Genomic DNA, 27853 nt, shown 5'->3' with positions numbered 1-27853 from the left:
GCGTGATGAGAACAAAGTTCAGACACTGATCCATGTTTGGTCACTTTTTATTGCACGATTCAACAGACGTGAGATCCTGCACAAAAGTGTTTCAGCACTGCATCAAGAAAAAACAAAAAAAAACAAAAAACAAACAACGTCAGAGTGACTGTATGATATTTACAATAGATGCATCACTATTACCACTTATACATTATGTACATATTAGTCTCTGGTTTACTATGACAGTAGTTACAGAATTAAACGTTACACTTGAGCTCTACAGGAAGTTACAGTGCTTACAAAGACAACTGGCTGGACTACATTCACTCAACACAAGTCAAAGTTAGGAGACACACAAAGTCCAAAATACTCGTACGACACTCGTTGCACCTCTGGACGTGTCCCGTTCACACGCCATGGGAAAAATCAAAACTCTAAAAAAATAAAAAAGGTGCTGTTAGAAAACAAAATGGCCTCCCGATGTGTCTGTACAACTTTAATCTGTTCTCTTAAGAGATGTTTTACAGGAAGTTAGACGAAGCACCGATGGCGGCTCTCAAAGATAAAATGGCCGCCTGTTTGGAGAGATTCAGATTCCACCATCAAACATTTTTATGATGTCAGATATTAAATAAAAGAAGAAGAACTGTCTTCAGAAACTGATGACATCATCATCATCAGAGACTTAAATATGAAATCTGAAACTATGATCAGTGTTTACCGGGTGTCGAATACAAACAGCAACAGGTTTGGTTTCGTTTTGCTCAACAAACCACAGGAAGACGTTTCAAAGCTCCTCGTATAGCGAGACCAAGTCCCTCCACTTCCTGTGTCGGCCATGACAGAATATCTTCATCAGTTAACAACATTAAAGCCAAATTTTCTGATCCTGTTTGAAGTGAGCCAAAAATCACGTTTGTTCATTTCAGAATAATTTTGTGAGTCAACAAAGTCGCAGTTTTTAGAAGATTCTTAAGGTCGTATAGGTGACGTCAGTGTCTGGTTCCAGAAAGCGCTCACACAGGCAACGAGTGTCTCGCTTGTTGTTTTGCTTCACAGCTGATTTCAGACGAGTCTCTGGATGAAACACGTGAGGTATTGTGACGTTACATTTGTGAGTGGAACAGAGAAAGTTACTGAGCTGCTGCTGGTGATGATGTTTATCTTGTAAGGCGTGTTTCACTGAGTGGTTTCATACTGATCGTCATGGTAACAACACGAACCTGCGACACACTTTACTGACTGACAAATATCATACATGTAATTTCTGGCACAGTTCAAACAGGATCAATAATAAAAGGAGGAACTTTGCCTCTGTACGGTGGCCACTTTGGGACATGTTAGACTGTCAGGCTCAGATCTGATTTTTAATGGTGAAGATTTTAAAGGAACGTTTGTTTGTCAGCGTCTCAGCTGCTGAGATGCACACCGTTATATTCTACTGAGGGTGTGTGTTGGCCCCAGCAGGAGGGTGGAGGACGGAGGAGGAGTTTACCGTCCTCCTACTGCTGACATCAGGTGACACTGACATGAGGAAGGAGCAGCGGCTGCTGGAGTTTGGTACAAAAGATTAGAGTGTGCACCGTTAAGCCACGCTAAGGTCCACTTAGTGTCCAGACATGCATGGATGGTGACATTCACTTCACACAGGCCGAGGCAGGAACTACGACTCAGCTCTCAGCGTTATGCTTTAAGTACAGCTGAGGTTTAAGGAGCGCAGCCCGAGCTCACAGACCGCCGAGAGCACTTAAGTCCTGAAATGTACTGCAGTCCTTCTCTTAACCTTCCCCGTGTTGTTTCATGTCATGTACTGACATGACAGACTGACCACAGTGGGAATGACAGGATGCTAGCCTGCGTGCTGTTAGCCTGCGTGCCGTTAGCCTGCGTGCCGTTAGCCTGTATTAAAGGACGCAGTTTGAGACTAAAAACCTCCTGAGGATTAAAACAGCTGAGACGACAATCAGTGAATTTAACATCGATAAAAAGTCAACAGAATCTGAATCATTCAAACATAAACACATTTTTGCACCTCAGATTTCAGAAGAAAAAAAACGGAATAGCATCTTAAAGGTTTCGACAACACGTAAAAAATCGTTCGTATTCCTTCATTTGTCTGATTTAGCGCGGAGCAGAGAGCTTGTAAGAGCTGTAACCTCCCAGTAGTGTTTGTACGTCAGTCGGCTCTCTGGTTAGTACTTCCTGTAAGCACTCGCTCTGTGGACAGGCAGGTAGATTAACGGTTTGTGGCGCCATCGTTCAGCATCCTGATACCCAAGAAAAAAACAAAGACGAAGAAATAAGTCGAGTCTAAAGAGTAAAACTGAGCTAAAATAAAACAACAGGATGTAAAACAGACATCTACAGTTAACGTAACCTACGGCTACAACACACACGAGTAACAAGGCCGACCCACAACGTCCCGCCGCTCCGTATTCCATCTGCCATATATATTCTATATATAAAAATAAAAGCTCCATTTGGCACCTGTCTGATGTCATAACTCCAGTAATCATAATTTGGTCTTTGATATACACATATATAGATACAGCTATAAAACTCTGATGTTCAAGATCATCCATGTTGAGTGACGGGAGGGGGCGGGGCTTAGAGATTCAAGTTAGCAGGCGGTGACGCTGCTGCTCAGGTAAACTTCAGCTGGTTTCAGACAGAACCAAGGCAGCAGAAGCTTCCTGACCTGCGCCGCGCTCGCTCTGCGCCGCGCTCGCTGTGCTGCTTTGTGCTTTACCACAGATGGTTGGCCTCAGTGCAGACAAGTTAAAAAATAAACCTGAAAATCTTTAAAATAAAAATCAGAACGGTCTGAGCGGCGAGCGTGTGAGAGATCAGCGGCTTTCCCTGATGAACATGTACAGTGCTTGGATTTTGGCGGTCTTGGAGACGTTATGACAAGGGGGTTTATGTGTGTTCATGAAGCAGGTGTCAGAGTCTGGTTTGGTGTTTGGGCTCTCTGAGAGGTCAAAGGTCACTTTCAGGCCTCTGCTGCTTTCCTCTTGGAGCCTTTAGTTTTGGCCTCGGCTCCGTCTGCTTTCCTGGAGCCTTTAGGTGGACGGCCGCAGATGGCGGCAGTAGTGGCGGTGGTTGTCGTGGCGGTGGTCTCTGAGGTGACGCCCTGATCCGGGTTGTCCGTTCCCTCCAGCTCGTCGTGCTCCAGACAACACAGCTGTCCTGTGGGGGGCCAGGGACGCAGCGCCCCCTCCTGGTGAGCCTTGCAGAAGGAGTTGGGGCAGAGTTGACAGAACGCCTCAGAGTTCTTCCCGCAGACGTCACAGTGGTGCCAGGGGCAGTCCCAGCGACCTGCGGACCACACCACGCACAGTCACAGCTGATCTCAAGTCACAGAACACACGGTGACAGAAACTCAAACACACGACAGAGTAGAGACGTCAACTCCTGTCTTGTTTTCTATGACCTGACATCAGACAGACAGACCAAGACAGCGACAGACAGACAGCGACAGACAGACAGACTCTCCTGTGACAGACTGTATTAAATGATCTTTTAGTATCGTCTCATATTGATCACAACATCATATCTTCTTCCAAAGAATCGACATAATATCTCATTGTGATGAAGCTGGTGATTTACACCTCTCGTGTCAGACACACCCAGCTGATCACTGTTATTGTTTAAACGTGACGAGGTCGCAGTGAGGATGTGTTGGAGCAAAGAGGACGATTCTGCAGCCAGAGCTCAAAGTCTATTTATTAACACCTACTAGCATTTAGCATTGTGGCGCTGATCAGTGTGTTATCTCATGCTGCGTCTCTATTGGTTGGTTCATAGGCGTAGGTGTTAACAGCAGCCACACTGTCAGAGTTTTACTCATCAACAATCATCATTCCTTACCGAAGGGTCTCTTGGTGAGGTTGAGGCAGGACAGGTGATAAGCTTTGGTGCACGTCTTCTTTCCACAGATCACCAGCTGTCCTCCGTCTCCGCAGCGGAAACAGTCGTCATCAGACTTTTTCTTGCCCTCACTTTTCCTTCTCTTATATTTCCTCTTCAGTCTCTTCCCTTTGGGCTCGGCTGTTTGGCCGTTAGAGTTCTGCAGAGGAGACAATGGGATGAAGTGATTAAATCTATTCAGCTCAGCTCAGCTTATTTTTCATCAACTCAGAATCTGTGAACACACGTCTGCTTCAGTTCATGTAACGTATGTTTTCACACGGAATCTGGAACCTTCTGTAACTATGAACACACAGCTCTGATTCTGAAGCTCACCTTTGGCCGATCACCCAGAAAGCCGCTGCAGTTTGGAGCGCCGCAGCGACAGACTGTCTTCTCGTTCCCGAGGCAGTCCAGGTTGTAATTAAAGGTCAGCTCTGTCCCTGAAATACAAAAATAAAAAACACATTTCTTGTTGTAATTATTCTTCCAACAGGTGAAGGACACGTGCAGACGAAGCTCTGATCACTCTCACCTGCTGGGATGTCACAGACAGCGAACAGGCCAACTCGCGTGTCACCGTTCACCGTCCACTTCTGTGTCTCACAGTTGGGCTGACAGCTGTGGTTCATGAAGCGAGAATAGTTTCCCTTCGGACCGGCGTCGATGATCCGGTCCTAAAAAACATCCAGACATTCAGAGTAAAGTCACGGCTTCATCATCTGTAGTTTGTTCCTTTATCTAACACTCTTTAACAGACGTCTTTACAGGATCCAGCTACTCAGACCTGGCGTCAGACCTGCAGCTGAGGCTGGATGTGTAGTATTAACTACTGTAATGTTACAGGTGTCTGTCATGTAACATTCCCAATGTAATACCTTTGTATTTCTGTGGCTCTCAGTGGAAATGGAGCTGCTGTGGAGGAAACAGCACCCTGACACACTGCGGAGCAGAAACAAAGAAGGTCCAATGTTCTGTTCGGCACTGACCTTGTCGATGGTGAGCATGTAGAAATCAGTGATGTTGTTCTCCTGGGCGTACTTGATCCTCGCCCTGCACTCCTCCTCATCAATCAGCTCTCCGATGTACTCGTTGACAAACTCGCCCTGATGAGACACAGACCAGAGACATCTTGATACGAGACACATCCTGAGACGATCAAGGATCACCAGTGATCTGGATGTTTTTATTACAACAGACAGCTACATGTATCGGCTACAGTGAGAGCCTACACCGTAACCTACGCCTTAGCCTGACGTGCACCTCCCCAGAGATGTAACTCCACAGTGTCACAGTGACGCAGACCTCCTGTCTGTCTCTGTAAGCTGAAACCATTTCCCTCAGTGGAAACAAAGCTTTGATTTACTTTAATTTTACAGATAAGAAACAATAAATTGCGAAGACAATAAAGCCTCCACACACTGTGTGTGATTTATCCTGGCTGAAATATGAGCAGAGGAAATCTCTGCTAGCTGCTAGGCTAATTTATACAATGTAAAATGCCATAGGCTTGTGCTAATAACGTTAGCATGTTGTATTTGTGGGGAAAATGTGTCCAGATAAAGAAAAGTGTTTGTCTGTGAATGCTGCGAGTTATAGTGAAGCTGATTGGTGTGTTTACCGTGCGTTTACCGTGTGTTAACTGTGTGTTATGTGTTTACTGTGTGTTTAATGTGTGTTTACTGTGTGTTGTGTGTTTATTGTTATGTGTGTTTACTGTGTGTTATGTGTGTTTACCGTGTGTTTACTGTGTGTTATGTGTGTTTACTGTGTGTTATGTGTGTTTACTGTGTGTTATGTGTGTTTACTGTGTGTTTTGTGTGTTTACTGTATGTTATGTGTGTTTACTGTATGTTATGTGTGTTTACTGTATGTTATGTGTGTTTACTGTATGTTATGTGTGTTTACTGTATGTTATAATGTATGTTTACTGTGTTTAATATGTGTTATAATGTGTGTTTACTGTGTTGTGTGTTTACTGTGTGTTATGTGTGTTTACTGTTTACTGTGTTATAATGTGTGTTTACTGTGTGTTATGTGTGTTTACTGTTTACTGTGTGTTATAATGTGTGTTTACTGTTAACTGTGTATTATGTGTGTTTACTGTTTACTGTGTGTTATAATATGTGTTTACTGTGTGTTTACTGTGTGTTATAATGTGTGTTTAATGTGTGTTATGTGTGTTATGTGTGTTTACTGTGTGTTATAATGTGTGTTTACTGTGTGTTATAATGTGTGTTTACTGTGTGTTATAATGTGTGTTTACCATTTGTTTACCGTGTGTTTACTGTGTTATAATGTGTTTACTGTGTGTTATAATGTGTGTTTACTGTGTGTTATAATGTGTGTTTACTGTGTTTTATAATGTGTTTACTGTGTGTTGTGTTTCCTGTGTGTTATGTGTGTTTACTGTGTTATAATGTGTGTTTACTGTGTATTATGTGTGTTTACTGTGTGTTATAATGTGTGTGTGTACTGTGTGTTATGTGTGTTTACTGTGTGTTACAATGTGTTTTTACTGTGTGTTTACTGTGTGTTATGTGTGTTTACTGTGTGTTATAATGTGTTTACTGTGTGTTATAATGTGTGTTTATGGTTTACTGTGTGTTTACTGTGTGTTATAATGTGTGTACTGTGTGTTATAATGTGTGTGTGTACTGTGTGTTATAATGTGTATTTACCATGTGTTTACTGTGTTTACCGTGTGCTATGTGTGTTTACTGTGTGTTATAATGTGTGTTATGTGTGTTATGTGTGTTTACTGTTTGTTATAATGTGTGTTTACTGTGTGTTATAATGTGTGTTTACTGTGTGTTATAATGTGTTTAATGTGTGTTATAATGTGTATTTACCATGTGTTTACTGTGTGTTTACCGTGTGCTATGTGTGTTTACTGTGTGTTTACTGTGTGTTATAATGTGTTTACTGTGTGTTTAATGTGTTATGTGTGTTTACTGTGTGTTATAATGTGTGTGTACTGTGTGTTATAATGTGTATTTACCATGTGTTTACTGTGTTTACCGTGTGCTATGTGTTTACTGTGTGTTATAATGTGTGTTTAATGTGTGTTATGTGTGTTATGTGTGTTTACTGTGTGTTATAATGTGTGTTTACTGTGTGTTATAATGTGTGTTTACTGTGTTATAATGTGTGTTTACCATTTGTTTACCGTGTGTTTACTGTGTTATAATGTGTTTACTGTGTGTTATAATGTGTGTTTACTGTGTGTTATAATGTGTGTTTACTGTGTTTTATAATGTGTTTACTGTGTGTTGTGTGTTTCCTGTGTGTTATGTGTGTTTACTGTGTTATAATGTGTGTTTACTGTGTATTATGTGTGTTTACTGTGTGTTATAATGTGTGTGTGTACTGTGTGTTATGTGTGTTTACTGTGTGTTACAATGTGTTTTTACTGTGTGTTTACTGTGTGTTATGTGTGTTTACTGTGTGTTATAATGTGTTTACTGTGTGTTATGTGTTTACTGTGTGTTATAATGTGTGTTTATGGTTTACTGTGTGTTTACTGTGTGTTATAATGTGTGTGTACTGTGTGTTAAAATGTGTTTTTACTGTGTTATAATGTGTTTACTGTGTGTTATAATGTGTGTGTACTGTGTGTTATAATGTGTATTTACCATGTGTTTACTGTGTTTACCGTGTGCTATGTGTGTTTACTGTGTATTTACCATGTGTTTACTGTGTGTTATGTGTGTTTACTGTTTGTTATAATGTGTGTTTACTGTGTGTTATAATGTGTGTTTACTGTGTGTTATAATGTGTGTTTACCATTTGTTTACCGTGTGTTTACTGTGTTATAATGTGTTTACTGTGTGTTATAATGTGTGTTTACTGTGTGTTATAATGTGCGTTTACTGTGTTTTATAATGTGTTTACTGTGTGTTGTGTGTTTCCTGTGTGTTATGTGTGTTTACTGTGTTATAATGTGTGTTTACTGTGTGTTATAATGTGTTTACCATTTGTTTACCGTGTGTTTACTGTGTTATAATGTGTTTACTGTGTGTTATAATGTGTTTACTGTGTGTTATAATGTGTGTTTACTGTGTTTTATAATGTGTTTACTGTGTGTTGTGTGTTTCCTGTGTGATATGTGTGTTTACTGTGTTATAATGTGTGTTTACTGTGTATTATGTGTGTTTACTGTGTTATAATGTGTGTTTACTGTGTATTATGTGTGTTTACTGTGTGTTTACTGTGTTATAATGTGTGTTTACCGTTTGCTGTGTTTACTGTGTGTTATAATGTGTATTTACCATGTGTTTACTGTGTGTTTACTGTGTGTTATGTGTGTTTACTGTGTGTTTACTGTGTTATAATGTGTGTTTACCGTTTGCTGTGTTTACTGTGTGTTATAATGTGTATTTACCATGTGTTTACTGTGTGTTTACTGTGTGTTTACCGTGTGTTTACTGTGTTATAATGTGTTTACTGTGTGTTATAATGTGTGTTTACTGTGTTTTATAATGTGTTTACTGTGTGTTGTGTGTTTCCTGTGTGTTATGTGTGTTTACTGTGTTATAATGTGTGTTTACTGTGTATTATGTGTGTTTACTGTGTGTTTACTGTGTTATAATGTGTGTTTACCGTTTGCTGTGTTTACTGTGTGTTATAATGTGTATTTACCATGTGTTTACTGTGTGTTATGTGTGTTTACTGTGTGTTATGTGTATTTACCATGTTTACTGTGTGTTATGTGTGTTTACTGTGTGTTTACTGTGTTATAATGTGTTTACTGTGTGTTATAATGTGTGTTTACTGTGTGTTATGTGTGTTTACTGTGTGTTATAATGTGTGTTTACTGTGTTTTATAATGTGTGTTATGTGTGTTTCCTGTGTGTTTCCTGTGTGTTTACTCTGTTATGTGTGTTTACTGTGTTATAATGTGTGTTTACTGTGTGTTATAATGTGTGTTTACTGTGTGTTATGTGTTTCCTGTGTGTTTACTGTGTGTTATGTGTGTTTACTGTGTGTTATAATGTGTGTTTACTGTGTGTTGTTTCCTGTGTGTTTCCTGTGTGTTATGATGTGTGTTTATTGTGTTATGTGTGTTTACTGTGTGTTATAATGTGTGTTTACTGTGTGTTATAATGTGTATTTACCATTTGTTTACCGTGTGTTTACTGTGTGTTATAATGTGTATTTACCATTTGTTTACCGTGTGTTTACTGTGTTGTGTGTTTACTGTGTTTTATGTGTGTTTACTGTGTTACGTGTGTTTACTGTGTTTTATGTGTGTTTACTGTGTGTTATGTGTGTTTCCTGTGTGTTTAATGCGTGTTTACTGTTATAATGTGTGCTTACTGTGTGTTATGTGTTTACTGTGTGTTTACTGTGTGTTGTGTGTTTACTGTGTGTTATAATGTGTGTTTACGGTGTGTTTAATGTGTGTTTACTGTTATGTGTGTTTACTGTTATAATGTGTGTTTACTGTGTGTCTACTGTGTGTTATATGTGTTTACTGTGTTATGTGTGTTTACTGTGTATTATGTGTGTTTGTTTACTGTGTGTTATGTGTGTTTACGATGTGTTATGTGTGTTTAATGTGTGTTTACTATGTGTTATAATGTGTGTTTACTGTGTGTTATAATGTGTGTTTAATGTGTGTTTACTGTGTGTTATAATGTGTGTTTACTGTGTGTTTGATGTGTGTGTTTTTTTAATTAACTAAACTTTACAGAAACTCTGCTGCTGACTAGTATTTTGGAGGTGTAACTGCAGAGTGACACAGACACACCACCACACAAGCATAAATGCTCATGACGGTGTAGATGACGTGCGTAGCGTCTGCTGCACAAGTATAAATCCTGCTTAGCTCGTCACACTCTGTGTAGATAAGCTGCCAAAAGTTTTAACTCCATTAAAAATACCAGAATTATTTATGTACAACATTTAAAGTACAGCACAAATGACACAAGATTTCTGAGGCTGATATCACTATTTGACATTTACAAAAAAGGAAAATATAAAAACAACAACACTGTATTAACCAACATTAACTACACTTCCTTAAATTATTTTTAACATAACTCTGATGGCAAATACTGGAACAGTGAAACTGATTGAAAACATCTTTGACAATTCTGTGCTTCAATTTCTTCTTTCATTTACTGGCACATAACCTGATGTCAATATACACCTGCAATGAGCCAACACTGACCTGGTAATTCATGTACTTTCAAATGACTCAAACGTGGATTTGAACAAAAACAAAGACGCCATAAATTATTACCCACTTTATACATGTGCTTGTGCTCTGGCAGAAAAACATTAAATCAACCCTCATTACAACCAAAACATAACTATCAAAGTCTTCTACTTTTCACAGCTCATTTCAAAACAAAACCATTGATGAACGAATGAATCTTTCCTGACAGTGTGTGTATTTGAAGGAGACAGTGTCTTGTTGTTTTTTACCTTCTTGATGTCCCGCAGAGAGATCAGGCCCCAGCCCTTGCCGGGCGTCTTGATGATCTTGGTCTCGGGGTAGAGACGCTTGGTGAAGTCCTGGTTACAGCAGCGCTCGCCGCTGGGACACACCTGAGGGTGGCACTCATACTGCAGCATGCGGTTCAGACACTCGGACTCAAAGCCACACGGCCTCTCGTCCGTCAGCTTGCAGTTACACTTGGGGATCTCAGAGATGTCTGCGGTGTACACCTGAACTTTACCGAAGGGTTTGTTGACCTGAAGCAGCGAAGAATAAAAAGATTTAAAACATCCGTAACAGAAGATAACCACACGTGTTCTTTAAAATAAACTCCTCATGTGTTTTAACTGCACACTTAGGTTTGTATCTTAGAAATAAACACAGAGACAAAAGCAAAGATTTCACACCTTGATGAATTTGTAAGGAGGCGGCTTCCTGCTGTTCTCTTGTGCCTCCTTGGCCTCTCGTTTCAATTTTATCTCCTTGAATCGAGCTTCAGCCTCCAACAGAGCTGAGGAAACAACACATGTAGAGGATCGTTAGATTTCATTTGACCTGTGGAAACATTCTTATGAACACTGAGCTGAAGATGATAATCAACAACAGCTGATATGAGGTCACAGGTGCTGTTTGAAAACTGCTCCAAACCATCTTTTCTCTATTTGGTAGAAATATTAACGCTATAAACTCCTGATATCAGTTTGACATAGCTCCCTTTACATGTATCAGTAAAACAGTTTCTGTCACTGTGTGTAGCAGCTCTGGTTAGGACCAGTTTAAAGGCCACGACACACCAAGCTGACTGTCAGCGAGCGTCTGTCGCCCCCCATCGGCACACTGTGTCCTGCAACGTTGCCCCTCGTTGACTTTTTTTTTACATGTTGAATTAGCGTTGGTGATGTCGGAGCTTGTCAGTGAATGAAATCACTTTGTCAGCTGAGCTCAGGTGAGGAGCAGAGGAGCGTCAGTGAGTAAAGGAAGAGCTAAAGTCCAGAGGGAGTGAGACCAAACCAACTTGTTCCATGAGGTCAGATTATTTTTCTCTTCAGCAGAAACGTTTCCTGATGGTTTGTGTTATTGTTTCCTGGCGCACGGTAAATATGCTCTGATTGTGTTGTTCATGTGCTAACTGGCTAACTAGCATCAAGACGCTCTTCCTGTTTCCCTTTTTCAATGACGCATACAGACGACCGTCGTCTGCTGCTGTGGAGAGTCATTTCCTCTCAGCAGGAGCAGAACATATGTGATGGTTGGCCATCGGCTCGAGTCTTTGTGGTGTGCTCAGATGCAACTTTTGCCTGAGACTCTGATGTGGGGCGATGTTACAGGGGGTCTTCATCGCCACTGGTTCTCTGAAGTTGTTTTGGTGTGTTTTAACCTTTCATAATAAAACTGCCTAAGACGTGTATTTCTATTAGAAAGCCGAGATCGTCACCATTCTTGAAGACTTTTCCGATGCCGGTCCTCTGGTGTTTGCTCCCTCTGTCACCCTCCATGTATGGAAACACTCGACCCTGGTGGGTCCAGAAATAATCCTTGGAGCCAAAGAAGAAGACTGGGAACTCTCCGATCTCATGGCGAAGGTGCTGGATGTTGGTGGGGATGTTTCTGGGGTGGTGGATCTCTGCAGGCCACCATCTGAGGAGGATACGGGGCAGGAGAAGGAGGAGTCTGGGTCACAACATAGAACAACAACAAACACAAACGCTTGGCTCAAACACAGAAGAGTTTCTCTGACCTGTACGTTCCCAGTTTGACCCAGATGATGTCTCTGTATTTGGGTTTCTTTCCGGCCCGGCAGTCGTTGCAGAACCAGCTCCCATCAGGCATGGCAATGTTCAGGCAGTCGGGGTGAAAAGCTGCAGGACAGGACTCACAGCAGAGCAGCCGCCCGCCTGCAACACAACAACAACTTCAATGTTTAGTTACGAGTCAGCAGCAGTAAAAGTGCAGGGAGAGCTCCATCTTAGAGCTGAGTCACCCGTACGGGGTGATTACACAAACACAAGGAAATGTTTAGTCCAATAAACAGCCGAACACTCTCATCACACTCCACCCACACACTGCTGTTGTTGTTGTGTGTGTTTGTTGTGAAGCTGAGAGGATTCGTGGGCGTGGCTGGTACCAGTGACTCATTTAGCAGTGATGGCAAAACTTAAATCATAAAGTCAGTACTGACACTAAAGATTTAAAGTTATCAAACTTCTGCTGGTCAGAGCTTTGACATGTTTCAGGAGCAGTTTGATTTCTGGGTTTCACAATCATCATCACAAACTAAAACAACATCCTGAGGGAGACCCTGTGAAGAGGAGTCTGAAAATACAAGGCCAGTTTCTCATTATGGATCTTGTTCAGAGAAAATGTTGTTGTGATATGAATTAAGTTGGAGTTCCACACTGTGCGTATCCACGATGACACAAGGAGGAAAATGAAGAAAATAAATTTATACTACGATTCAGGACAAGTACCAAAGTCTTTTACCGATCACGTGTACATATAATGCTGTTATTTCTTTAAAAAAAACAAACAAAAAAGGAGGTACGTGGCCTCTTTGTAGAAGAAGAGAGGAAATGGCGACAAACCTTTGGAGCAGACGAAGCACCAGCTGACGTTGACGTGACTGTGGTGGCTGTAGCCCTTCTTGGCGTTGAAGTGGTTGGTGCAGATGATGGCGGTGTTGGTGATCATCTCGCTGCCAGCAGCCACACAAGGGTCGCCGACGTGGTACGCCACAGGGCAGCGCAGGCAACGCATCAACCTGCCTACAGTACGGGGAGACAAACACCAGGTTAGACAGATGGAGGTCAGTCACACAGACACGTGACCAAACATGTCTGATGTAGTGATGTCATAATGTAGTGATGCTGTGGGAAGTTGTCTCTAATGTTTAAAGTGGTCCCATCCAAGCAGCGACCTCCGAGGCTGAAACAGGAAGTTAAACCCTGCAGTTCCTCTAATGTCCACTAGAGTGCGTCCCCACAGACCTCCATGTTCACGTGTAGAAAGCAACATGTTTACAGCCTGTTTGATTTCTGGAGATCATTTCAACATTTTTATGGCGCTCACCTGTTTACATTTAATTAAGGCTACACATCAAAAGGAAGGGGGCGGGGCTTCTTTCAGTGACAGGCTGTCTGCTGATAGTTTCCTCGACCTCTCAGTAAGATCCACCCCTCGCTCCTCCACAGCTCCGCCCTCTCACCCAAATGTGGTCACTTCTGGCACCAAAAACCAAGATGGCTCAAGGCTCCAAAGCCAGGCCTGCAGAAAGTGCACCGAGCTTTGAAGCAAATTTTTGTAGTGGCCAAACAGTGGTACTGCAATGGCTGGGGTCTATCACGTGACGCCCCAAAAAGACGTCTAGTTTGCCTCCTCTACGGGCTGCACAGTGCGGAGGCAGTGTCGATCATCCCCAGATCATCCGGGTCGTTTTATGGGCAGCAGTTCAACCATTTTGGCTTCATGCACCACTGAGCAATTCTCACAGTAATGAACGGGGCTCCATGTTCGTCGCTGTATCCAGGTCTCTTTAGGGGTCGTGCACGTGCCACAGTTGTTTGTGCCCTCAGATTCATTGTTTTTAATGTAAACATGCAGCAGGCATGCTCAAAGGACAGAGTGATGCTGTCGTGGCAGCACGCTCTCCCGAGCACCTATTTTTCAGGGAGCGACGGCTGCACCCTGAGATAAACTAAGTTCAACTTCTGGAAAGCAGCAGCACACACCACGTCATGTGACAAGGACCAGCCAATCACAGCTGACAGATCTTTCCTTCTTCAGTAAATATCAGTCTGTGATAAATATGGAGGAGAAGTTGATCATATTAGTGCAGAGCTGTCAGTGTCAAATCTGTCCCACAGACAAACAGAAGTTGATCAGCTCTGACCTCAGGGTTTCAGGTAAATAGGCTGTGATACTGATCTTGTTATTGTCGCTTAGCAACCTCAGACACGACCTGCCTCCGCGCTCTTGATAGTTGGCACAGAAAAGGCACAAGAGTGCACAAGAGCTCCAGGACACGGCCCCTTATACATCCATGTTCACTGTGGGCACGTCCATTATTTCTACAGTCTACGGTCCCATCTGTCACAAACTGTAATGGAGGATACATTTACATGGTCATCACATCACATGCTGTTATCTCATCTCATCATATGCATCCAAAGCAAAAAAGGAGAATTTGTTTTTACTAGGGCTATCAATCTTCCCCCAAAATCAGATTCGAATTTTTAATGATTTTTATGTTAAAATTTTTATATTTTTTGTGTCATAATGACGTTATTTTAATATTTTGCATTACATGCAAAAGTGAACGTCTCCGGCTGCGCAACAGTGTCAGTACCGACACCGCTGCGCAGCCGGAGACGTGTTGCTCCTCCTCACTTCAAGGTCGCTGTCATTAACTTTTAACCTGCAAAGGTGGCAGTGCCGCAACATTGTAGGAATTTATGAAAGCCCTTGTGAACATTTCAATAGTTACACATTAAAACAATATTTATTTGCAATTACTCTATTGAACGACCCTGAAGCATGAGCAAACGGGCTATGTCACTTCGGATCAAAGAGATGCGCCCTGTCACTGTCAGCGCAGGGCTGACAGGGCACCCTCCACTGAGGAGAGAGAGGAGAGATGGATTGTAGGTCTGTGTGTAAACGGGGCTTCTCTGACAGTCATGTATTTCCCCAAAAAACATCTCTTAATGCACGGTAGAGCGCCATTCCCCTCATTTTCCTTCAGTTTGTTTTCAACAGTTAAATTCTACTCTATAAACTGGGAGGTTCACATTATAGTTTTATAGCAAATAAACAATAATATTCAATATATAATAATATTCAACTTGTGGACACTCAACACTATCAAAACATCTTTCTAATTTGAAACTCTCCAAATGTCAGAGTGCTGCTGACTGATGATGATGATGATGATGATGATGATGATGATGATACGTTTCCTTCAGTTATCAAAAATGGGCCATTGACTCAAAAGTGTCCGTCCCACACACTTAGAAAAAGGCCTCAATAAATTTCCATCAGTTGGTGTAAAGTTAAGCCTGAGTGCAGCTGCCTGTATGTAACCATCATTATCAGATTCTGCCAACTCTTCAGAGTCCAGGACAGAGCTCCACCTGATCCTGCACAGAGTCCAGGACAGAGCTCCACCTGATCCTGCACAGAGTCCAGGACAGAGCTCCACCTGACCCTGCACAGAGTCCAGGACAGAGCTCCACCTGATCCTGCACAGAGTCCAGGACAGAGCTCCACCTGACCCTTCAGAGTCCAGGACGGAGCTCCACCTGATCCTTCAGAGTCCAGGACAGAGCTCCACCTGATCCTTCAGAGTCCAGGACAGAGCTACACCTGACCCTGCACAGAGTCCAGGACAGAGCTCCACCTGATCCTGCACAGAGTCCAGGACAGAGCTCCACCTGATCCTTCAGAGTCCAGGACAGAGCTCCACCTGATCCTGCACAGAGTCCAGAACGGAGCTCCACCTGATCCTGCACAGAGTCCAGGACAGAGCTCCACCTGACCCTGCACAGAGTCCAGGACAGAGCTCCACCTGATCCTGCACAGAGTCCAGGACAGAGCTCCACCTGATCCTTCAGAGTCCAGGACAGAGCTCCACCTGACCCTGCACAGAGTCCAGGACAGAGCTCCACCTGACCCTGCACAGAGTCCAGGACAGAGCTCCACCTGATCCTTCAGAGTCCAGGACAGAGCTCCACCTGACCCTGCACAGAGTCCAGGACAGAGCTCCACCTGAACCTGCACAGAGCCCAGGACAGAGCTCCACCTGACCCTGCACAGAGTCCAGGACAGAGCTCCACCTGACCCTGCACAGAGTCCAGGACAGAGCTCTAGTCTCAGGAGTAACATTCTGGGGTTTTCACACAGATTTACATGGACAAACTTTTCAAACTCTGCCCTGACCTGAACCCTGAAAAATTTCCTTTTAAATGTGATGTAATCTCGACAGAACATAGTGACCTCTGTGGTATTGCTGAGCCTCACCTTTGGTAGACTTCTGCTTGGTGCGGCAGCCGTAGTGGCAGCTCAGACAGGTGTGGAGCGGACAGCGGAAGCCCTTGTTGTCGAACACAGTGAGAGGGTTGAGGCGGATGCACGCCTCATGGTAAAACTTGCCGCAGTGTTGGACGTGGCAGCGACGCACCGTGCCGTCCGACTGCTTACAGTTGAAACACGAGTGAATTCCTGAGGGGAGAAACAGAGCAGGAATCAGCAATGATTAAATAAAACCTCACTGACACAGTGACCGTCTACTCTCACCCTTTCAACCTGCTGATAAAGTACTGTGTGGACACATGGCACTAAAGGTGGTTTAACTGTCATCAGGGTCCAAAATCAACTTTTTCATCCAGTCAGATGGCTCATGATTGTTATAAACCAGCCACTTCATGTTTTTATTGTTTGGCTGGTGAGTGAAGCTCATCTACCAGTATCTGGCTGCTGCACTGGTCCTCAGACTGTGGTACGAGCACCACTGGGCTGGTTCCTTCTTATCTGTGTACATACATGTGTAAGAACTAGGGCAGGGCAACATGGACAAAAACTCATATCTGGGTGTTTTCAGGCTGGACAGTGACACACGATATCCGTCTGGGTGTTTTCTACATGTTCAGCTGCAGGTCAAAGTCACGTCTGAGACATCACGGGTACTTTTATTAAAACACACTGATTAAAATAAAATGTGAAGGCAAACCCAACTTGACACTTTGATATAAACAGTACTGTCTAAATCTTTATCTTTGTTGAAAATACATCGATATATTGTGCAGTCTTACATCGCCCAGCCCAGCCTGAACTAAAATAAATATGTCCTTCACGCTCACAGTATTTTACTGATGTTGGTCTCCAAGGTTCAAACAGAACTACACATAAAAGCTTTTAAATATGGTGCCTTTTGTTTCTGGACATATTCAGGGAGGGACCTGAAACTGGCTGAGCTGATTAATATATTCACACTGAAATCATTTTAGAAAACTGTTTGTGTTGAACTGTTTTTGTGCTGCTTTTTAACTGGCTGCTCTACCTGCTCATGTGACTTCAATTCACTGAACTGTAAAATAAAATACTGGGCTGATCGCTGCTCCCTGGACACAGCGTGACCTCCTGCTCACCTGTGCTGCACTCCTGACACAGCAGCTTCTCGTCAGGTTTGAACGACAGACCGAGACAGTGGAGGTGAAACATCCCACAACACTGGCCCTCACAGGAAACCAGGTCCTCACCGGCCTGCTCACACACCTGCAGGAAAACACACACACAGAGGTTAGGAGGTTTCAGTGCAACTGATCAGAATAAAGTTTAAATATTAAAATGGATATTTTCATTATCATTTACTGAAACAAAGTAACATCCCAAAAATTACGATATCTGCTGAGCTGCACTGAATGCAAGTGGTACATCTGTATCTGTGTGTGTGTATGCGTGTGCGCGCATGAGATAAAGTGAGAGAAAGACAATAGATATGCATGTATGTGCGTGTGCGTTTGTGTCCCTCAGTGGCCTCGGAAAAAATGCCTACATTCCACAGATGATATAATATGGGGGCTCATGTGATGCAGCATGTTTATATAAACACGTCATCCTGATACATCAGTGTTTAGAAACTAAGCTGCATTTCCCCCAAAATGTCCCCCATTTAATGAGCAGTTTGTTGTTTCATGTCAAATTAAGGAGACAGTAAAACTCTGAGACGTACCTGGCAGACGAACTCTTTCTTCCTCTCACCCTTCTTCGTCCCGTCTAAGCTGTCGCTCGGAGAATCAGGACGTCCTTCACTCCCAGAGCCCTGCAGAGAACAACACATGGTCAACTTTAAATAAATGAGACGATGGCAATACAACAACTTCATCTCCACACACTGTCCCCGTCTGCACCACAATTAACCATCAGCTAAAGTCCATTTATGTCCAACAGACCTGAGCCATTAAGGAAACTGTTCATCGGACTCTGCTCATTAAAGAGTTCTGCTCATGAAGTGGAAAACACACCACTTCTCTGGACTTTAATTGAAAATGAAATGTCCCTGTTATACCTAATAATATGACCGTTTACCTGCACAAGTAGGATTGATCTTAAAATAATCATTTAGCAACACTGAACTGCAAAATAAGTATCCAAGACTTGTGGCTTTACAACTTTCTCATGTCAACAAGTGATTCTCAGATGGATGTGAGGTTGCACCCTCTCACCTCAGGATCAGAACACGGAGACGTCCGCCTCCTCTTTGCCTTGGAGGGCGTGGCCTGGTTCTCTCCATCATGCTTCCTTTTCCTCCTACGCTTTGGTTTGTCAGCGTCTTGGTCGTCTATGAAAACAAAGTGTTTGGACGATGAAGACAGAGTGCCGCAGAGTCAAAACAAACGGTTTAGATGTTTTAGAGACACGAGCGAAGGAACCAATCACAAAGGGTTTAGATTGGATTTAAAAGAGAAGCCCTGCAGTGTTCTTCAACAGAGCCCAAGGAGATGGTTACCAGTGAGGAGAGATTTCTTCTTGGTCCGTCTCCTCTTGGTTTCAGTCACGTCTTTATCAGCTCTCTTCCTTCTTCTCTGCTTCTTGTTCGTTCCCTCTGAGGTTGAGGCCTGTGAAGGTTTGAGAAAATCAAAATCTCATTACAAAGTCTTGTCTCGACTGAACATCAGAACTAAAACAGACGGACATCATCTCAAACACTCCTTTCTGTAACATGTATGAACAGGTGCAGCTCTGTGTTGACCTCACCTCTTTTTCAGCATCTTTGCTGGTTTTACGTCTCCGTTTGGGCTGCTGAACGGCGTCTGCAGCGGCGTCTGTTGGCGGCCTTTTAGACATCTTCTTTCTCTGCCTCTTGACTAAAAACATTAAAAATATATATTTCAAAGGTCAAACGGCCTCATTTGGTTCTGACTTAGACATTTTTATCTGCTGTTGATGAAGAGGGAATGCTGACATTATTTTCAGGCAGCTTTTAGAGCAGCTTGATGATTCATTTAAAAAGCTTTCTCCCAGTGTGAGCCAACGACCTGACGGAGCTAAAGACAATAGGTTCTGCGCTGAGCTGGTTTAAATCTTATTTATCTGATCGTTTTCAGTTTGTTCATGTTCATAATGAATCATCCTTACATACCAAAGTTTGTTTTGGAGTTCCGCAAGGTTCTGTGCTCGGACCAATTCTATTTACTCTATATATGCTTCCTTTAGGTAACATCATTAGAAATCACTCTATAAATTTCCATTGTTATGCGGATGATACACAGTTGTATTTATCGATGAAGCCAGAAGAAAGTAATCAACTAACTAAACTCCATAACTGCCTTAAAGACATAAAAACCTGGATGAGCACCAATTTCCTGATGTTAAATTCAGACAAAACTGAAGTTATTGTTCTTGGCCCCAAACAACTCAGAGACTCTTTATCTGATGACATAGTTTCTCTAGATGGCATTGCTCTGGCCTCTAGCACTACCGTAAGAAACCTCGGAGTAATATTTGATCAAGATTTGTCTTTTAATTCTCATTTAAAACAAACCTCACGGACTGCATTTTTTCATCTGCGTAATATTGTGAAAATTAGGCCTATCCTGACCCGAAAAGATGCAGAAAAATTGGTCCATGCTTTTGTTACCTCAAGGCTGGATTACTGTAACTCTCTATTATCAGGTAGCTCTAGTAAGTCCTTAAAAACTCTCCAGCTAATTCAGAATGCAGCAGCACGTGTACTAACAGGAACTAAGAAACAAGATCATATTTCTCCTGTTTTAGCTTCTCTGCACTGGCTCCCTGTAAAATCCAGAATTGAATTTAAAATCCTACTGTTAACTTATAAAGCTCTAAATGGTCAAGCTCCGTCATATCTTAGAGAGCTCATAGTGCCATATTATCCCACCAGAACACTGCGCTCTGAGAACGCAGGGTTACTCGTGGTCCCTAAAGTCTATTTTAGTATGCCTTAGAGTCTGTGAGCACCTGTGTCTGCCTCTTCACCAAGCGCACAGCAAGCAGGAGAGAGAGGGGGTGGGGCGGGGACTGAGCTAGGAGGTGCGAGTGCGCATGCGCCTCTACTGCAGCCTGGAGTTTGTTTAATAGTGACGGGGAATCGATAATGGCGGACAATTTAGTCTCGATGAAATCAAAGAAGGCGCCACTATGGCAACACTTTGGCTTTGAGCCAGATGAAGGAGGCAACCCTTGTTTGCACTGATTGAGTAAGCTGCAAAATTTATTTGTAAGGAATAAAAGAAACAACTTGTTGTCCTAACCTCGTTTTTTATTTTAAATGAGTCAACTGCGCCCCCAAGTGGCGAAAATCCGGTATTGCCAACTTGATGCGTTTTTTTTTTTTTTTACAAAAACCGTACACCGTTTTTTTTTCCCTCATACCGACCCAACCCTAATCTGAGCTCCCACAGCTGTATATCTGCATGCTTCTACCAACTGGAGGTGTGTCGACTGACACTGGATGGGTGCCACACACACCCCGACTTCTAAAAGATCCAAACTAACCCTGTAGGTAAACTTCTTCTCCTAAATTTTAGCTCACTTAAATTAGACACCATCTTTCACTTTGTTAACAAGACAACAAAAGGCTCAGCTAAAGTTAGACGTGTTTAGAAACACACTGTTTGAGGATTATTAGTATCAGTTGTTGGTTCTGTCGTCAGGTATCTGTTTTTTTCCTTCGTTCTGACAGCCAGTAACATTTGGTCTTCTTAGTGATTTCTGTGTAAATTGAATTTTGGTGTAATGTGCCAACTTTAAAAAGCACCAAAATTATCAGACAGCATTCTGGGTAAATACTCTGCATGTGTACGCTTCAGTGCTCTCAGGGATAAAACCGCTCAGTTGGTTTCAGCAGTGTAACAACAAACATGTTCCCACTTTATACGATCAGGAGGAAACTTTCTTAAATACACTGCTCATATGAAGTGATAAATTCCACAGTAATCCAACCACCTCACTATTTACTGGCCACATGTGGCAGTTTGAAGCAGGACACTCCACAGAAACACATACCAGCCAGATTTAACCAGCGTGGCCTGAGTTTCAACTTTCAACCAACCTGGAACTGAAACTGGAAGTGAGATTGGTTCTGAAATATCGCCTGTCGAAGAAACCAGCTTTGATTTCCTTTTCTTCATGGGTTCAGAGGTGCTGTCCGCTGCAGATTTCTTCCTCCTCCTCACGGTCTTTTTGGGAGACTGAGCCTGTCTGGGTCTCCTCTTCTTCTGAGGTGCCACTGATCCAGCTTCAACATCTGCTGCAGAAGTGGTGGGATCCTTCCAAACAAACACATTAAATGATGCCATCAACAAATGTAGAAGCTATTACAGCAATATATTATTAGACCTCTACGACTGTTTCCACTCCAAAATGCTCTCAGTATTTTCACACCTCTTTTTTGTTTCTATTGGAAGGTTAAAATATGAAGTCAGATGTGGGCTCATACGACTTTGCAATGTTAAAGCCTCTTCTTCACAACAGCAGCTGTAAAATCAGTGATGAGGTGCCGGGGTTATCTTGGATGGAAAATATTTGTCTTGCATTTTATTTCCACTTTACATGTTGTCTGAGACCTCTTCAGAATATGAAATATGTTACACCTATCACTGATACATTTCTCTGCTCCCCTCAAGTCTGCACAAACTAAAACCTTCCCCCGAGGGGACATTTGTGTGAGTTCTCCTGACCTGTGAGGGCGGCTGTGGATGAAGCATCTCTTTGGAAGACACTGTGCCCTTCAGTTGCTTCTTCGACAGGAAGTTATTTAGATGGCCTTTGCCCCTCCTCTGCCATACTCCCAAGCTGTGTTTCGTCCTGGGTGCTCGTGTCTTTTTCCCTATAGAAGTGCTGTCCTTGGACTGAGGGGCAGCTGTGGGGTCGTCAGCGGGGCTCACCAGCAGAGAGGGGAGATCTGGACTGAGTCTGGACTCTGTCTCCTGGTCCATTGCACTGCCCTGTTCTGGCTTCAACTTCTCCAGGATACGAGGGTTCAGGTGGGGCCCGTCCTCATCATACAGAAACGCGAAGTTGCCCATGCGCTCCTCCAGTGACATGCTGAGCGCCTCCTTGGCCTGAATGACGCCCATGTTCCACTGAGCCTGGAGTTTTCGGGGCACAGAGGGCGCTGTCTGCGTGGGACAGAGACAAGACAGCAAATACAAGTTAGAAAAGACGCGACACAGGAGTAGCCTTTAATCACTGTTCATAGTTTTCTCTTGGTAACAGCATTTGCTCCCTGGTTGAACACAAATGCTTGTTTGTGGGCCAAGGCTTCTGGTGTCCTGTGATTACCAGTGTTTGAACCAAGAAAATCGGCTAAAGTCCATCATATATAAATTTCTGCGGTCATAATTATCCAGAGAACACAAACTTAAATTGTATTAAAACGGGCTGAAATTAAAATTTCCACATGTCCCTCTATTAAAAAAAAGAGAAACGAATATTTTTTCTGAAGTTTGGGAGAAACTGAAACAAGTTGATTTCATGTCAGCAGCACAGCACAATACAATGTTATGAGCCAGACGGGCTAGGCCGACCCTCAGGATCGATATCGGGACTGATCCGTGCGCATTTCTAAAATAATGATAAGATCTCATTCTTTCATTACTATGCTGTGTTTTGTCTCAGCCTGATGGTTCTGGAGCTCCTCTCCTCTGCACTGCAGCATGTCGCTGAATAAACCATTGAAAATTAACTTGGAGTGAAAAATTAAGTGGCCACAGACCTGCAGCATTTGGGTCAAGGAGCTCATGGTAAAACAAGCTGTGTGAGATAAACAGCCGTGTTATTTTGAGGTGTCATGAGCTATTTAGCCGAATCATTTAAGTTGGGATGCACAACAATATCGGCACATCATGGTAACAGCTCATAGCAGCTTTGAAATGAACTCTCAGAATCATCCAACATGCTTTTTCTTATTCAGCACAATGAATGAATATCACAGACACTGAACAGTGTTTCATGTGTCCATCTGCTGGTGGGCCGTCACCATCAGCATCTGTAGGTATAATATGATGTTAACTTACTACAGAAGAGACTTGATGAAGATCACTAATATTAGGCAGGGAAAGTGGATATAGCAGTTATTGGTCAAATAAGTTGTTACATATCAGCATATCAAATCCAATATCATGCACCCCTACATTTAAGAAACGTTTACTGCACCTGGGATCGGAGCCTCTATTGAAAGATAGCAGACATTAAAAGACTCAGATCAGGACATTGTTTTATCTGAGAACATGAGGGCCTGAAGATGAAGGACGTTCTCTGTTTATATGTTGCCCCGGTGAACAGAGGCTGGCCTCATATTTATCTGTTTTTAAAATAGTGGTATTATGCACAGGAGTCTACTGAAAGGACTTATACGCTTCAGTAGTCTATTTTCAATAAATGAATATTATAAATTTACACACCCTGATGATGTCATTCTTTATGCAGCCTGGCTGTCGATTGTTTATGAGCTCAGTAAACACAGGTAATATTTGACATGAGTTTCTCCGGGACATTGAAATCTTCCAGGATACGTGGAGCAGCACCAGAAACCCTGCTGTGGGCAGCATTTAAAATACATGATGACATATTGATCAGCAGCATGTGACAGCTGTGTAGAAGCTCTGATAACAAACACACACAGTACCTGTGTACAGATTTATTTCCTTCTGGTTTGTTGGTGCTGAGAAAACTGGTTTAAAGTGTGACTTGACCGGCTGCTCATACATTTCCTCCTTTTTCATTTGATATATTTTAGCCCAACTTTATAGAAATTTAATGAAAAGAGAGAACTCTGCATAAAACATTTTAAGGAAGTGCTACTTTTTAATGTTGCAAGGCTCCTGAGCAAAGTCTGTCCAAACAACAGCACACCACATCCTCCACAGGCCGATGCGCTGCAGTCACACGGGAGAAGAAGCTGAATTACCTTTTTGTGGATGACACGGGAGGCCGGCTGCTTGTTGCCCTGGCTGAGCTCCTGGTATTGATCCTCTCCAGTGAAGGGCACCATGTTCTTCTCAAAGATGTAGCCTCTCTCCGGAGCGTCTCCAAAATACTGCACATGGTAAAGTGGACCCGACCTGCTGTTGACTGCTAAAGACAAGAATGAACAATGGAATTAAATAACAGAGTAAAAACACAGAGTCTTTAACTTTTCAACACTAACTAGAGACTGAACCTCACCTTTCTGTTTCTGTTTGAAGTGATTGTTGAACTCTGGGTCTGTGGTCACCATGCAAGGCCACCAGGGGTATCCGGACACTTTGGTCCAAACCAAATCTCCAACAGAGAAACGGACGAGGGGAGGGGACTCTTCTGTAGCCTCCTCTGTCAGCTCTGGGATGAGATCAGGCTGGAGAGGAGAACAAACAATCAGCCAACCAGCAGATAAAAACAGAAACTAATCAAGGTTCTGACAGTGAGACTTTCCCCACACGCTATTTCAGACACACATTTGCATCACTACCAGTGTTTCACACCTGTAAATATTGGCTAACAATTATACAACACACTGTGGTGAACTCTCTGCAGCCGTGCAGCCTTAAGAACTCACAAATGTTCTGTTTCCCACATTCTTAAGCTTTGTGGAAATGTAATTTAAACTGAGCAATAATAAAGTATGTGAGCAACAAATCAACTTTTATATCTGTTAGGTCAACATTCAGTGTGGACCAGAGGCCCGGTGCTGTGTGGTGACATTCATACACTGTGTGTGGTGCTTTTCTCAACATAACTGCAGCACATCACTGGGTTAATGTTTGTCTTTAAAACCAGCATAAGCTGGACACAGTGCAGTTCATATATGGGAGCAAATAAAACTTTTGTTTCTTAAGGAATAAAAGTAAAACCTCCTCAGCTGCTTCACGTCCATCTCCATCATCCGTCAGGTCAGAAGACTCCACAGGGACAGCAGAGGAACCCAGGTTTGGTTTGTTTACTCTTCCCTTCCTCTTCTTCACGTCCTGTCTCTTCTCTGGTTCAGATACTGGACCTTCGGTGGCCGTCACTAAACTGGTCCCGTTGGTACAGCATGGCTCAAACAGCGGCTGCTGGACCACCTGAGGTATTGTCACCTGCAGTTCATGTTCAGTGTGAGGAGAGCAGTTGTGCTGATGTGTGCCGTTTGTAGCAGGGGCCTCGGCGCCCTTCAGCATCGGAAGCTCCGGAGCACAAAGCTTCGGCAGCATGTCCTGGTCTCCGTTCAGCACGAGGGAGGTGAGGTCTTTGAGCCTCTCGTGGCTGTGGTTGTTGTGACTGTGGCCAGCCATCTTCTGAAGGACACCTTCCTGTAGTGCAGCGGCCAGCTGGGCAGTGGCTTTGTCTATGAGCAGAGCAGGGTCACTGCTCATGTCCCCCCCACCTTTCCGAACACTGAGAGACTCTGGCGGCTGCTTCATGCTGATCGGGCTGGCTGGTTCGGGCATTGAAGGCAGGGAGCTACCTTTGCTGTCCATCCCATCTAAGCCCCTCCAGGCTCACTGAGCTGCAGGACAAGACGGACACTTGTTATTCCACAGGTTCCTTCAGGACACACTCTCTCTCTCTCTCTCTCACTCACTCACTCACTCACTCTCACACACACACACACCTTCATCCTGCCAGTGTGTAAAATGGCATTCTGGGATATGAATCCTATGAGCATAACGTTACAAATTTTACAAAATGGCACTCAGTTGCTGCAGCGGAGCATGAACAGGGGGCTCGGAGGCGACAGAGAAAACTGCACCTGTCACGGAATGTTCGCGCCGCGCAGTTTTTACACCGTTTTATCAGAAATCAAAGGACTGGATGGACAAAAGTCGGAAGCGACAACACGTCTGATTAGTGAAGGAATACTGACGCCTCAGTGAGATCAGACCTGATCACAACTCATGTGAACGAGGTCAAGGCAAACACATTCTCCATTAAGTCACATCCACGCACACGCACAGAGACCGCAAGGCGGGCGGAAAACCTCTTACCGCGACAATGTTGAGTTGTCCCAGAGGAGCAGGAGCTAGCAGCTAGCTGCAGGCTGAGGCTGAGCCGTGTGGAGAATGCAGGAGGCTGGCTGCGGCTCCACCGCATGAGGCGAATGCCCAATGAGTGGGTGGCTCGCTGTGCCGCGTAACCACCGCATCACCGGCAAGAAAAGCCGCGGAAATGGAAGCAGCTGACAAGACGGAGGATCGTTAATGCTGCTGGAGAGCGAATAATTCATGGAACTCAGTGTTTCCCACCTCAGTCACAAGCTAACACGTTACACTGCAGTTTGAGTTCATGTTACACGGTAACGGTCAGTAACGTAACACTAGTGGTAACGTGACGGCAGGACAGCTGTCTCGTTAACGCGAGCGTTTTAATTAACCGCTACAGTAAACTAACGTTAACGTGTTCCCGTTAGCCGACGTCAAATAACGTCTGTGTCCAACAGTCTCAGTATCATGTCATACACGAGCCGGGCTCCGACTATTACCTGAAGCGGAAGCCACGATGTGGGAATGTCATGGATCAAGGCGGACGAGCATTATCCCGCACCGTACAACCGCATCTCTGACAGTGTTACAGTCAGCCATTACACCAGATTCCAGCAAATAGTCCGAGCCGCCACCCAAAAGCTCAGTGCAGCCATCTTACAAACGTCCAATCCCGATTAAAGCTAACACGTCAAGATAGAAATAAGCGGCAGTGTGGCGGGTGATGGCGGCCGTGTTTAAACTGCTCGGTTTCACTGATAAACTCCGTTTGCAGGCGCCATGACAGCTCGTTTCAAAAGAGCTAACCGTCCTAGCCAAAGCTAGCCAGCGTAGCACTGTAGCCCATTCAAACTCCACTGCCCTTAGCATAGCCAGCTAACTAGCTTAGCCGCTAAGAGCGCATCTCGGTAAAATGGATGGTCGGAGCGAGCAAGTGTACCTTGAGAAAAACGGCTCCGCAGGCGCAAATCTTTAATAACATGTCTGTAACATGAAAGAGCGTCTGTCGGGACTCACCTGTAGGATGTGCTCTCTGTGGTTAAAGCGAGAAAATGTCCGTATTCATCCTGAAACACAAGATTTCATTCAAGACGAATCAAAAGCTTGCGGGAAACTCAAACTCTCCGACAATCAGCGCGAAAAATACTCACTTCCGATTGGTCGGGAACAGAACGAGGCTCCAACCGGTCCTTTCAAAAAACCAACCGTAGGAAGTGACTGACCCGGTGTGTCCGGTGTGTCCGGTGGATGTCCGGGCGTCCTCACACCGTCTTTATACAGTCTGTCTTTAATCGGTCATGTGTTACAATCACTTCATGTGTGTTCATCATGTAACGACCTGTGAACGTCATTATTAGGGACTGTTCGACACTTACCAGGGACGCTGGGTGTGACGTGTGCATGACGTACACATGACTTATTAGATGTTTAAAACTGACTTTTTGATGTTAAAGTTAAAAGCTGGAGATGAAAAAAGCCTCAGTTTTTAACTCATGTCGTTCATGCAAACAGTTTGTTTTTATTTTCTTAAATAAGACGTATGTGTTTTTTTTAAATGTATTTA

General features: G+C 43.5%; 1 protein-coding gene across 4 annotated transcripts; it reads right to left on the bottom strand.

Moving 5' to 3' along the window:
- Nucleotides 1–31: 31 nt before the first annotated feature.
- nsd2 (nuclear receptor binding SET domain protein 2) lies at nucleotides 32–27594 on the bottom strand. 4 transcript variants are annotated; one of them, XM_078175386.1, is made up of 23 exons: nucleotides 27441–27585; nucleotides 27307–27356; nucleotides 25183–25817; nucleotides 24518–24686; nucleotides 24261–24427; nucleotides 22030–22470; nucleotides 21402–21618; nucleotides 19085–19194; nucleotides 18837–18945; nucleotides 18553–18668; nucleotides 18060–18149; nucleotides 17476–17602; nucleotides 16349–16549; nucleotides 12919–13098; nucleotides 12075–12231; nucleotides 11772–11974; nucleotides 10744–10847; nucleotides 10324–10593; nucleotides 4881–4997; nucleotides 4427–4568; nucleotides 4228–4334; nucleotides 3853–4051; nucleotides 32–3300 (listed from the first exon to the last, which is right to left on the bottom strand). In XM_078175386.1, the coding sequence occupies exons 3-23, from the start codon at nucleotides 25786–25788 to the stop codon at nucleotides 2975–2977; spliced, it is 4158 nt and encodes a 1385-aa protein (XP_078031512.1). In that variant the 5' UTR covers nucleotides 25789–25817; nucleotides 27307–27356; nucleotides 27441–27585; the 3' UTR covers nucleotides 32–2974. The 4 variants fall into 4 exon arrangements, with proteins under 4 accessions (XP_078031512.1, XP_078031513.1, XP_033498963.2 ...); XM_078175387.1 differs by having other exon boundaries at nucleotides 24261–24424; nucleotides 27307–27594; XM_033643072.2 differs by having other exon boundaries at nucleotides 27307–27593.
- Between the last annotated feature and the right edge of the window lie 259 nt (nucleotides 27595–27853).

Source organism: Epinephelus lanceolatus, chromosome 15 (genome assembly GCF_041903045.1).
Source record: "Epinephelus lanceolatus isolate andai-2023 chromosome 15, ASM4190304v1, whole genome shotgun sequence".
NCBI classification, from domain to species: Eukaryota; Metazoa; Chordata; class Actinopteri; order Perciformes; family Serranidae; genus Epinephelus; species Epinephelus lanceolatus.
The sequence above is the reverse complement of the archived record's forward strand: the minus strand, read 5'-3'. Positions and strand labels throughout refer to the sequence as shown.

What these genes read in the sequence shown, in the direction of transcription:
- nsd2 (XM_033643072.2), bottom strand. Translation starts at nt 25,788, where the DNA reads ATGGACAGCAAAGGTAGCTCCCTGCCTTCAATGCCCGAACCAGCCAGC. An exon ending in ACTTCCAGTTTCAGTTCCAG is followed by an intron (nt 19,195 to 21,401) that starts GTTGGTTGAAAG and finishes TAATGTTTTTAG; the next exon opens with TCAAGAGGCAGAGAAAGAAG. An exon ending in TTCTGGGTGATCGGCCAAAG is followed by an intron (nt 4,052 to 4,227) that starts GTGAGCTTCAGA and finishes TCTCCTCTGCAG; the next exon opens with AACTCTAACGGCCAAACAGC.